This window comes from Pyrenophora tritici-repentis, chromosome 6, assembly GCF_003171515.1.
Source record: "Pyrenophora tritici-repentis strain M4 chromosome 6, whole genome shotgun sequence".
Lineage (NCBI taxonomy): Eukaryota > Fungi > Ascomycota > Dothideomycetes > Pleosporales > Pleosporaceae > Pyrenophora > Pyrenophora tritici-repentis.
Window position 1 is genome coordinate 1,614,992 of NC_089395.1, and position 12,160 is coordinate 1,627,151.

General features: G+C 50.9%; 5 protein-coding genes across 5 annotated transcripts; 1 reads left to right on the plus strand and 4 right to left on the minus strand.

Annotated features, from left to right (window-relative positions):
* Positions 1 to 356: 356 nt before the first annotated feature.
* PtrM4_118370 (MhpC, hydrolase or acyltransferase (alpha-beta hydrolase superfamily)) lies at positions 357 to 2,002 on the minus strand (the record flags this gene model as incomplete). The annotated part of the gene is made up of 2 exons (XM_066108303.1): positions 357 to 1,033; positions 1,081 to 2,002. The coding sequence occupies 2 exons, from the start codon at positions 2,000 to 2,002 to the stop codon at positions 357 to 359; spliced, it is 1,599 nt and encodes a 532-aa protein (XP_065961488.1).
* A 1,222-nt stretch (positions 2,003 to 3,224) lies between these two features.
* On the minus strand, positions 3,225 to 3,665 carry PtrM4_118380 (uncharacterized protein; the record flags this gene model as incomplete). The annotated part of the gene is made up of 1 exon (XM_066108304.1): positions 3,225 to 3,665. One exon carries the CDS (start codon positions 3,663 to 3,665, stop codon positions 3,225 to 3,227), a length of 441 nt encoding a protein of 146 aa, XP_065961489.1.
* Positions 3,666 to 4,248: 583 nt separating this feature from the next.
* PtrM4_118390 (Aes, Esterase-lipase) lies at positions 4,249 to 5,725 on the minus strand (the record flags this gene model as incomplete). The annotated part of the gene is made up of 3 exons (XM_066108305.1): positions 4,249 to 4,334; positions 4,673 to 4,918; positions 5,050 to 5,725. The coding sequence occupies 3 exons, from the start codon at positions 5,723 to 5,725 to the stop codon at positions 4,249 to 4,251; spliced, it is 1,008 nt and encodes a 335-aa protein (XP_065961490.1).
* Positions 5,726 to 7,984: 2,259 nt separating this feature from the next.
* On the plus strand, positions 7,985 to 8,283 carry PtrM4_118400 (uncharacterized protein; the record flags this gene model as incomplete). Its single annotated transcript, XM_001935168.2, has 2 exons — positions 7,985 to 8,122; positions 8,185 to 8,283. The coding sequence occupies 2 exons, from the start codon at positions 7,985 to 7,987 to the stop codon at positions 8,281 to 8,283; spliced, it is 237 nt and encodes a 78-aa protein (XP_001935203.2).
* A 1,100-nt stretch (positions 8,284 to 9,383) lies between these two features.
* Positions 9,384 to 11,681, minus strand: PtrM4_118410 (uncharacterized protein; the record flags this gene model as incomplete). The annotated part of the gene is made up of 1 exon (XM_066108306.1): positions 9,384 to 11,681. The coding sequence occupies one exon, from the start codon at positions 11,679 to 11,681 to the stop codon at positions 9,384 to 9,386; it is 2,298 nt and encodes a 765-aa protein (XP_065961491.1).
* Positions 11,682 to 12,160: the final 479 nt, after the last annotated feature.

Genomic DNA, 12,160 nt, shown 5'->3' on the forward strand with positions numbered 1-12,160 from the left:
CCTCGACGATGCTGCCGGGGGCCGGGGCGGTGTAGACTGGGATTGCTGGCACCAAATACTTCACCCCCCACAAGACTAACATTGGATAGGTTATGCGGCTGCCAGATCGTCTGACACGTCCTTGGCCCTGCAGTAGTGGGCGATGTGTGCGGGACGGAGCGGGGGTGAGTGTATGCAAGGGCGCATGTGAGGTGGTCAAGAGATGCGGACGGTGAGGGGTACCAGGACAACAAGTTGAACAATTTGCATGTGAAAGAAGAAAAAGCAGATGCCATTGTTCAACAACATGTATCTTCAAACTAGGAATCATCTAATACGCCTATCAATTGTCGCGTGACCCAAACGCCGTCCTGCTTCTATGTGTGTGTTTGTCTCCGTCTAACCTCGTCCATTTCCTCCAACATGACCCGATTAAACTGTTCCCACCCATCCAGATAAACATGATGTCCAGCCTTATTAATAATAACCACCTTGGCCACACCGTGATCCTTGTTCCGCTCCTCCGGCGACGCACTCGCTAGCAAGCGTTCGCGTTCCAGCTTCATCTTCTCCTCGGCCGCGAATCCCCCCGCAACATCCATCCAGTCATTTTCGCCATACATGAAGACAACCGGGTAGCCAGTCTCGCGTTTCGCGGCGGCCGACTGCGGTGAGTTGGCAGACGCTATGGGTGGAGCGTCACCGTCTACCGTTGGCGCGTCATGTGCCTGTATCCATTGCCGGCCCACACCTTGTATTCTCCGAATCATTGGACTGCGAGCAAAAGCACCGGGCGCAAGGAGATAACCTAGCGCGTACTCGGAACTACCCCGCTGGCGGAAGAGGGCGTAGCTGTAGTCGTGTAGTGCTTGTGCTTCTTCTTCGGGTAACTGTGAGAAGCGGCGCGACGTCCAGCCGGATACAAGGCGGGGTCCAAGAGGCCCAGACCAGCGGACAAAGGTAAAGGGTGAAATCATATTGGCTTCCCAGAGGGAGTAGAGCCACCATGGTAGTCGTCGTTTTGGCGGTTGCTTCGTGTCTTTTGTAGTATCGCCTGGAGGGGGTTAGTCATTGGGCGATGAGATGCGTAACTGAACATACCCTTCTTCTGCTGATTCATAAAGTTGTTCTTGTCAGCTGTGATGGGCTGTACACCCCGACTGTTTGTCTCTGCAGCATCCTGAGTGAATTCATTCGCCATGCTTGACTCCTGGGGGTCAGGCATCTCCTCGTCGACCGCATACGGATCCTCGGGTATGCCCACCGGAGACGCCAGTATCAACTTGTTCAAATGCCCGGGGTATTTCAAGGCGTATGCAATGGCCAGGTATCCACCGAGACTGTGTCCAAGCAACGTAAACTTATCCAAGCCTCTCTTTATCCTCCACTCCTCGAGCGCATCCACGAACCACGATTCTGCCTCCTCAATCTTGGCCACCTTGTCCTTGGCGTGAATCTTGAAAGGCGGCCGACTACTCCGGCCCATGCCCAAAAGGTCCAGCGCGAACACTTTCCAGCCCTCGGCACGCGAAAGGGACTCAAAGTTGCGGTAGAAGAAGCCAAGTCCTGCGCCGTAGCCGTGTAGCATAACCAAGTTGTTCTCCACATCCTCGCCCAGGCGCTCAACCGAAAACTCGTTCAAAGCGCGGTCTTTGCCACTCAGCTCCACCATCTGTGAGTTCCATCGCCGCGGGCCGTACGGGTCATTTGTGGCGTTAGTCGTCGTCTGGTCTTCGGAATGTTTCGGGGGCGCGTTGAGATCGGTGGACGAAGGAGCGGCGGATGCGCCCGTCTGCGTATGCGTAGGTGGGCTCTGGAGATGGGGTATAAAAGAGAGAACGCGATGCTCCGTTGCCATGGGCGAGAGTCCAGCCCACCATTGATCGAATCCCGACTTGGCGGATAGAGGAAACCACTTGGAGAAGCGCCCCGTGGCCTCACCCTGCTCTTTTGCGCGTTGACTCGCGAGCATGCTCTGCTGTCCTCCCCCTTGCCCTGCCTCCTCACTGCCCTGGCCAGCCATTGTCGAATTCGATTTACTCTCGATGCGGATCGGGGTACTGAGACTCAGGCTGATGTAACTGGCGCCGCCAAACCCAACGCTCTTGTGGATGATACGTCGAGCGCTTGGTCGTGTCAAGTGACTCCGTAGCATTCGCAGCCGCGGAAACGATGACGACAAGGTCTGCGAAAACAATGCCGGCGACGACCGTGAGAAAAGTTGTAGAGGAGGTATTGTGGCGGTATTTTGTCAATGTCGCAGAGCGCCTGGAGGCGCCGCCTGCGACGATGTTTTTTTTTTCTGATACAAGATGCTGACGTAGGCAGCAGCCGCTGGACGAGATCCGGGTGGCGGAAGGACGCGATTGTGATTGCGATGCGGAGTTAGCGACCACGGAACTCCGAACTCTACGTCCACCGCCGGCCCAATAATCACACCGATGCCGTATCACGTCGTGGGTTTGTTGGAGTGTTGGGTGAGATGCGATTGGCATCAGATTTGTGTTAAACATCATGCCGTCTTCCCGTTCTTTCAAGTATCGCATTCACAAACCCCACTACCGGGGTCATGGGCACATCAATCCTCGATCCCGTGAGCCTCACATGAACATGCGTCGCGACCTGCATAATCCGCCGACAACACCAATCGGCCTCACTCAACACATGACACTATCTAGGTATATATGACGTCCTCCATTCACTTTGTCACTCACATGGTCCAATTGTGTCATGGGCACGGCACATTCTACATGCACTTCCGGTCTGCACGGTTTAGGCAAGTTTAGGTGGTAGGGATATCATTGGCTGTGTCGTAACTTCGTATCCTACTGAAGAGTACTCCAGCCTCTATACAAATGTCCCGCATTCAAGTAGCGGGTTGTTGAGAACAACTATGTTGTCATGTTCGCTGAGCCTGTCGCGATTGTCGTCCCGCATCACATCCTCGCATCGCCTTTATGCTCCACGCACAAAAGGGAGCATGCCGTTTCTGCCGTCTTGTCTTGCAGCAGCGCACAGAATCGCGTCCCTGGTATGGATTGGCGCCATTTCTTTACAGGTCGTTTGTGTTCCAGTATGGAGACTTGCTCGACATTGGATGCCAGCTCCGTTGTACTGGTGGCGGCGCTCATAATGGTCGTCCTGACCAAAGGGCCATAGAGTTGCATGGTCGGTCAACTCTAGAGTCGTCGTCGTATCTCGCAATCGAGAGCGTATCGGGTGTTTGATTTCCTTCCCCTCAAGCCTCACACAAAAGGCTTCGGTTCTTGCACCATCCCCCCGTTCCCACTTCCAAAGCTCTGCATGCTCGCCCTAGCCTGCCTGTTCTCCCAGCTGCCCTGTCTCTGATGTTTCTGAAGACGTCCAGTATTGCTGCTTCCAGACTCTATTCGGAACTGCACAGAAGATGGTCGTTGAGGAAGCGTCATGTCCTTCTCATTCAAAGGCGGCGCTGGCATAGGTGTCTGCGTCAGAAAACTTTCCGGCTCCGGACGACGCTTGCGCCTCATGCAACACCAATTGCGATCATTCGGATAGGCCCAGAAGAGGAAACAAACGGCCCAGAATAGCACAATGACGGGCAGGATCCCAAGGAAGATGATGAGTGCGATGGCGGTGCCTGAGACTCCGCCGCTGCCAGAGTCTTCGAGGAAACGTGCTTGGAGGTGTGCGGCGATGGCGGGCATGATGTTTGGAGGGTGAGGGTTGAGATTTGGTTGTGGGGGTCCTGGGCGAGTAACTTGAATAAACAGTTTTGTGACGGGTTTGGTTATCTCGCTTTGATTATATCAATGCTGGTTGAATAATGTGGGCGAGGAAAAAAAACATGCAAATTATCTAAAGCGGACAGGGAAGTAGGTGATGCGATGCGATGCGCCGACGTTGTGAAGGAACCGACGGAGTGAACGGGTCTGGGACAAGGCGTGCCTTGCTGAAACACAAAGCAGAGATTGAGGCGGCTTTGTATGCGGGTCTCAATGGAGCCACTCTTTTGGGACGTCATGGGTTATCGAGAATCTACGTGACGCACATGGTCGCCATGCCGAGACTGCCGTGGCGTTGTTGTACTAAAGAGGCGCTACCTTGTTGGTCTACTCTTGGTCTACGTAAAGCAAGTACTGTAGTCGATGATTCCATCATCATCATCGCCGACATACCTCATTATTCTATTCACACTTCTCGTGGTACGTACCCTGGCTTCATTGTAGTTACAGAAAACAGGGGCCCGGGATCGACCATGGTGTGGCTGAGGTATCCTTTGACACGGCGCTACGCTCGTGCCGTATCAACCGCGAGCCTGAACACCTGGAGGACAGTGAGCGCTACAGGCGCCCATGTCATTGACGTGTTGTGCCCTAATGTGAAGCGTTAGCCTTGTTTCAACTAGCCCAGTCGGAAGAGTCGGTCCATGACCGCATGGCTGGCCCATCAAGCCCTGCCAGAGATGCGCCATGTGTGGGGAAGGGTCTGCATCTTGCAAAAACAAGATCTCAGCAAAAAAAAAGGCTACACGATTGGCTTCGGCATTCCTGTTTTGAACCACACAGAGCTTGTCGTCAGAAATGAAGGGTGAGAACAGCAGAGTGTGTCGGACACGTTAGACGGGTGTGGGCCGATCCGCTCTAACTATAGCCGAAACATGGCATCCTTCGCAGCAACACAGCGAGTCGGACGATTAAATTGAGGTACGTACCGCCATGCTTCGCAATCGTCTTGGATATACTACACGAGTTGCTGCGCCATATTTCCTGCCTACCAGCCTCGCCCAGGTCAACTACTTCAATGTCTTTCAAGTCGCCGTCGCCGTCGCTGTCGTTGCCCGGACTTGTGTCTTTTGCGGCGCGCAGCGTAGATTGGAACAGCGCTTCCGTCTCGTGCCACGGCATTGTCGAGTCGCTTTGGGCATGAACAAGGACTAGCTTGAACCTTGAGCAAGTACCTGCTCGAATGATTAATACATATACCGGTCAATGGGCATTTGGCATTTGGCCAGATTAACCACCGTGGGGCTGTGAATTGGCCGGCGAGATTGGGGCCTGGCTTAACTAAACAAAATTGGGGCAAACTTACGCGCCAGTGTAGCCAGTCGGTTGTCGCTATGCCATGTGTCTACCATTCTACGCGCGAACCAAGCCTGGAAAGCTGGAAATAGCTTGACCGGAGCGAGCACGGGAATCACACCGCCTATTGAGTAGGATGAGAATGCGTTGCCGGCGTTTGTAAATGCCGCGCAGAGAATAAGACCTGCAAACTCGATACCCAGAGTCGTCGCATAGCGATGTGCTACACCGGATACGACAGCTGTCCCTAACGAGTGTCCCAGGAGCACAATCCGCTCAGGCGGTATGCGGGAAACGTTCAGAGCCCAATCTACAACTGCCTCGGCGTCGTCAAGCAGACCGGATTCCGAAGGCTCTCCCTCTGAGAGACCGAAGCCGCGATAGTCAAAGGCCAAAACATACATACTCTCCGAGGCTCCTGCAGAAAACGAGCGATATTCTATCGTGCGGCGTTCTTGGGCCAATGTCGCAGAGTTGCCGTGGAAATATATGACTAGTCTTGCCTCTCCATCGTTGCGCAACGAGCTCCACGCAACCGAATCTTCTATATCGGTACCTGTTATTTCCCGAATAAACGCATCGGAGTTCTTGGCATATACCCCCAGAGGGGCAACAAGCCATGCGAACAGCCGCTTTTGATCTTTCGTCGTGATGCGAAATGGTACGACTTGATTCTCTGCTCTCATAAGTATGTTGTGAAAACTTCACGGCATCCTGCTGTTCGGTATCGCAAGACGATGTTTAGACGCACTAAGAAAGCCAGCTCTTTCAGGCTCAGTCAGCCATTTGCCCGGGAAAAATGTCATGTTATGGAGATACAGCATTTCTGCGGCTGTCAGTCAGCATTTGTCCCCAACATAATTTTGCGCCACGAGGGGTCGTCTAACGTTTCTGCACCCAGGGTATACAGCAAAGCAGCGTAGCAGGCACCCATAGTAGACTAAAGAAGGATATTGCCGTTCCGATGGCGTTATACATGTCCATGGTGGTTGGTGACTGAGTTTGCGACGAGGGAAGCTGATCGCGTGAGGAGATTGGCTCATGGCTAACGTTAGTTAGCGTGGAGCTCATCTCCCGCCGCCAAAGTGCTGAGACTTGGTATTGTGACCGACCCTCCGTACATTATGTCATGTCTCGGCGGACGCATTTTCACGTCGTCTGCACCCTGCAACGTGTGCAGGCTTGTGGTTCTCCTCGATGGCAAATTTGCTGCGTTAATGTAATCATCTGAAAGACGTCTACTTCGATGCGGTAGTTTTTTTGGGGTACCTTGCGGCAAGGGTGAAATATACCATAGTTGGTGCTAACTAGTTCACTAGTGTTGCTACCATATTTCCAGCGCACAGTGTGAGTGAGTTTATTAGGGAGCAATACTCATCTCACTATGATCGTTTCGGATCATCGTACTTATGCGAGCTAACGATGAGGCCGACCGACTCTCAACGTACTTATTACAACTACATTGATTTTTCGGATAATACTCATCTCACTACTCTATGGCTTATGGAGCGAACGCGCACACTACACCTTGGAATTTCTGGAGATATCTCATGTTGTACATACTCCACCACGGCAATCATGGCGAGCCATCTTATCAGCCCAGCGATCTTTATCTGCCTAACGAGAGCACCGGTGCTACGATATCTCCAGAAGGACCGTGTCTGGGGTAAACCCTAGCAAGGGCGGAGGGCAGCAGATCCCAAAGGAACGTGTCCGAGGTAAGCCCTGGCAAGGGCGGAGGATAGTAGATCCTCATGCAAACAGTTTACTGGATAGCAGATTCTTATATTGAAAGTTTGCTAGGTTGCGGATCCTCATGTCGACAGTTTCTTGGTACGCTAATCACATTTAGATCACTGCTGGCAACGGAGAAATCTGTCACAGTAAATGCAGTCAATTAAAGTGTAACCGCGCGAGGCAGTAATCAGAGTATATTGTATGTGTTGTGTTGTTGTCGTGTCTGCTCGCCTTTTTACGAAGGCAGCAGCAGGGTCTGTTTACATGACCTATCTATGATCCAGCTGAGGTAAGAGGTGCTCAATAAAGTGAGGAAGCAGCACCGGACCACCAACACGTGATCTGCTTTTCCTCATAACCGTCACAAAATCTGTAAAGAATTACAACTGTCTCGCTGGCAACTACTACGCTATTCTGTAAGAAAGCCTTCATTAACGTGCTAATCATTGTTCCTTTTGTCACAACAACTCGGTGTAGATACGAAGATCTCGTATCGAAGCTAACATCTCATGATAAACGTATAGGGTGATCCGAATCGATTATTGTGTGTTCGTGCTGAGATCCTGGCTTCGATACGAGTCCGACGCGTCCTCTATCACACATCAGCGACGTAGCGGTCGCCAAGGCAGTTGTCTGGGCATACAGATTCGGAAATTCGTGCCAGAAGGGACGGACCGGGGTCCGAGTCTTGGGGAACCAAGAATAACCACTCTCATCAAACAGGGATTGCGCCTGTTAACAACATGTAGACTTTATTCAACAGGAGCAAGAGCTAGTGTGCTCTTAGTTTACACTTGTTCACTTGGGCTTACAGGTCAATATGTTCAACCCCAATGAGTAACGCCACATGACTAGGTCGCTTGGATAGCTTGGAGCTGTACGAATTCCTTGGACTAATCCTTGTCTGTCAGACTGCTTAGTACGGTACATGGCACTTGCGAGACCATACACCAACGCGAAGGCATGATAGCCCCAACTGTCAGAACTATCACGCAATAGTCTAGGATCAATATAATCAAAGTCAGAGCATATGGCCGACAGAAGGCGTATATATAGAAAGACAGTGGCCGCCACAATATTAACAATCATCTTCATCAACTTTTGAGACCAAAGAAACCCCCCTTGAAACCCCGAAAACATCTTCAATTAGCCATCGGCAATCTACTGTGAGCGTTCTATCGGCGTTACCTCACCCTCTCTTCGCCAACATGAAGTACCTCGCCACCATGAACCTCGTGCTAGCCCTCGCCCCAGCGGCCCTCGCACGCGTCGCCTGCTGCTTGGCACCTCCTGCCGCGGGCATTGCACCAGATCGGTGCCGGCAATCCGATACCGAACCCACTTGCGTAAGATGACCATGTTTAGAAGAAAGCACTTCAGGTACTCGACCTCTGACTTTTATTTCTAGTGTTCAAAAAATACCTTTGAGAGCTGCGCAGGTCGAGGCACTTTCAGATGGGCTTTTGTCTATCCGAATTTTGGGTGTTGGGAATCGAACCTGCGGTAGATAAGGCAGCTGGTTGCTGCATGCACGAGCTTGGATTACACGGCTGACTAAGCCGTGTGGTCCGAGCTCTAGCTGCTGCCTTACTGCCGACCTCCCTCCACCTCCATAGAACAACAAGAACAATCACAATCATTTCAACTCGTTGCAACGAAGGTGATTCCGATACCTTAGCCGTATCAACATTGGGGATCCAAGCATCTATTTCCCTTGCATAGGTGGTGGACAAGCTCGCTGTGTTACAAAGGGTGCGGGGATACCTCCTTCTTGATCAAGCAGCTGGATAAGGGGGTTTTCCTAAGCCGTATGTGGTTTCTATTCAGGAGAGGAGAATTTATTTCAAGTGGGATGGGCTATAGATACATAAAATGCGACCCACCTAGCACACGTTCCTTTGCGAAGCGGCTTCGCTCAGAATTCATCCCTTTCCTCAACGGACTGCATTAGCAGAATGTCGCCTCCTTCTCCTTCTTCTCTGTACCAGTCTCCCTCAAGCTGTTTCAATTCCACAGTCTCTACCTCCAGAATATCGGGCTCGTATTTTGCCTCATCAACACTCGCCTTCCTCCAGCTCTCTTTGGCTGTCCACTGCGGCACGTCGGACAGTCTGAGGTTCTCAATATTCCTACTGTGCAGCCAACGATAAGAAATTTTACAATATTGCAGGGCACATATCCGCTCTCCAGGCATGACAAACTGCGTCTTTTCTCCATCCAGAACTCTCCTACTTGCGGTCACAGCAGGATCGGCGATGTTACTAAGTGGGAAGACAGGACTAACGGCTGCGATTGACAGCCCAACAGGCAGAGTTACCTCACCCATCGCTTGGTGTCCTTCGATTGACTCGTATATTGTAAGGGGCTGCGCAAAGTATGCCGGTGCCTGGTAACAGGATTGTATTCGATGAAGAAGAAAGCTATCTGCAGTGCAACCAGTGATCGGAATGGTCTGGTCTGGTCTGGTCTGAGGGTACAGACCAGACCAGACCAGGTGCTTACATAAGGACCGGTCCGACCAGACCGGTCCGACCAACAAGACCGCCAAGAATGAGGCTGAAGCAAAGAAGGAAGCCGAGGAAATGTGTTTTACTACTGACTGTCAATCTAGTCGTCTTCGTTCTCACTATCCTCGATATCGCTGTTCCCCTCAGCTTGGGGCTTTCCATACCAGGCCCGGAGACACTCGCACGCTTCTATAATATCTGCCTTCAGCCTACCACGGCGATCGACGATAGTAAGCTTCGCGCTACTAAAAAGACGTTCGCATTCATCCGACATAGGCGAGATCGCAAACATGTCTAGAGCGAAGCGAGCGAGATCTCGTTGGGAGTCGTAGCGAGATAGCCAGTACGCAATAGCCTCATTGCAACCTGCCTCTTCGTTATGAAGCCGGTCAGTAGAGATGTATTGTTCATACAAATCAGTTGTAGAAACTGGAGCGTCTATTCGAATGCGCTTATGTTCCCGCTGGCGATCAAATGCTGGGTCAGGATCTCTCTCCTTCCTGGCTGGTGGTGGCAGCATCTCGACAGGGTACCTTCCCTTATACTCTGTCTCCCAGAGATGCTTCACCGCTAATTGTGCGTTTTCAAACCACCTCTTCTTCTCTTCGTCGCCATGAAGAACCCACTCTTGCCTGAACCATCCCCACTTGCGATATGGATCAAGGATTTGAGCCGCATAATATGCCGGTGGAAGGTCAGTATCTTCAGGGAATCGATTTTGCCAATTCAGCTGCTGATTGTTATAGTACTCAACGCACTTTAACCAAGCAGCATCAGCGCAGCCTTGAAGGTACTTCCATGTAAAGTTGTTATCGTCCTCAGTGTGGATGTCGTGGTAGTGATCCTTCGTCTCGCTTATCTCCCGGAGAAGGCAGTCCAAAGTTGAAAACCAGTCCGCAAGTGACGTCTTCTTACCTTCAGAAAGCAAAGTTGCAGCATAGAAGTCTTTGAGAGCGAGTTCAATCTTTTCAAGCTCAAACCAGTGCTGTCCATCAAGCTTAAAGTTCGCGATCCCTACGGAGCCCTTTCCAGGTACATGACGAGCCGAGAAGAGCTCTAAACGTTCTCGAACATTTAATGCACGTGTAATCGAATAAAACCATGAGTTCCAGCGGGTCGAGTTGTTCTGGATAAGCTCAAGCCCGTCGAATTGCGAAAGATCTCCGCCGATAATAATTGTAGCAAACTCCTCACGCCGTTGTGGAGTAAGCCTGATGTATCGCACCAGGTTGTGAAGACGACCCAAACATCCGAACTTCTTCCAGAGCTCTTCCACCTTCGTATAGTCGCCACGTTGATGATGCTTCTCCAGCTTCGCAAGATACTTCTCACAGTTTCGCCCCATAAGGAACGCCTGGCAACAGAGGTTGATGACATGGCCCAAGCAACGCAGCCGGCGATGACGACGTTGTTTTGACTTCATCCATGGGCAGAGATCCTTGAGTATAAACTCAACAGCGGTATCATTTGCCGAGGCATTATCCAGCATAAAGTATCCAATCTGATCTCCGCTAATGTCGTATTCTTCCAGCAATTCAAGGACCACCGATCCAAGATTCTCTCCAGTATGTTCGCCGTATATACGTCGCATACCTAAAGCGGTAACACGTCGCATGCCGGTAGTATCAATCCACATAGCGACGACGCCTAGGATAGCGTAAGGGTTTGGTGAAGTCCAGAGATCAAAGGAGATAGAGATCCTACTCCGTGAATGGTGTAGGTCCTCCCTAAGCTGTTGCTTCTTCGATATGAATGCATTCATTACCCAGCTTCGGATAGTCTTCGCAGCCTTCGGGAGGTGGTTGAGTAGTGCCGGATTTAAAAAGAGGAGTAGTTCACGAAAGTACTGGTTCTCTAATTGAAAGAAGGCGATATGGCAGTACACAATCCAACGAATTAGAAGCTCTTTAAACTTCTCTACTGACTCCTTCCAGAAAAAGATGCTGGAAGCAGCCCCATCCTTTTGCTGGTCGATTATAGACTTCCGTACAGAACCCTTTCGCTTGATGCCACTCTGGGGATCAATCTGGTGCTTCTGTTCCAGGTGATTCCGGATCCTAGAAGTGCCATTGATGACAAACAACTCTTGCTTGCTCTTCCCAACCCTGCACTCATGGCAGTAATACACCTCTTTCTTATCGCTATCTCGAATGTATTGGAGTCCGTACTTCCAGATGTGTGATGTACCTTGACGGAAATCCTTCCTTGCAATTATTGCACGTTTCACGTACGTGATACCGCCCTGCACGAACTCATCTGGAGATTCGTGATATTGAATAGGAGTGGGTGATAGTATAGGGGTGGGTGATGACGTGGGGATAGGAGATGGAGTAAGAGACGTTAAATCTAGTCTTATAATATTCGATGGGGACGGTGAGGTTGGTGTTGAAGGCTCCATAACAATAGTATATAAGTAGGTTGTTAAGGACTTGATTGTTCTATGTAAGTAGAAGACTTACCTTGATCTTAATGACTCATATTGTGCTAAATTTTCTGGCTAGATTAGTCTAAGATCTAGTCACGTGGACCTATTTATAGCCGGACCGGTCCGATCATCTAGACCGGTCCGACCACGGTCTCAAAAAATCGCCAGACCAGACCAAGTCTTGGCGGTCTAGACCAGACCAAGACCAAGTCAGACCAGACCATTCCGATCACTGAGTGCAACGATATCTATATACGTTTGGCTTGTTGTTCACGTAGCTTCTCGAAGCATCTAAAGTGCCGAGGAAGCTCCGAAGGTTCCACCGAGGATCACCATAGCATCTGGGCTCTAGCCCGTTACATATATAATGCGGGCGTCCGTCACGGTATGAAAGCCAACCACGAGGTAAATCCCATTCCCACCAATAGTACGCTCGATCCATCCCCTTGTAT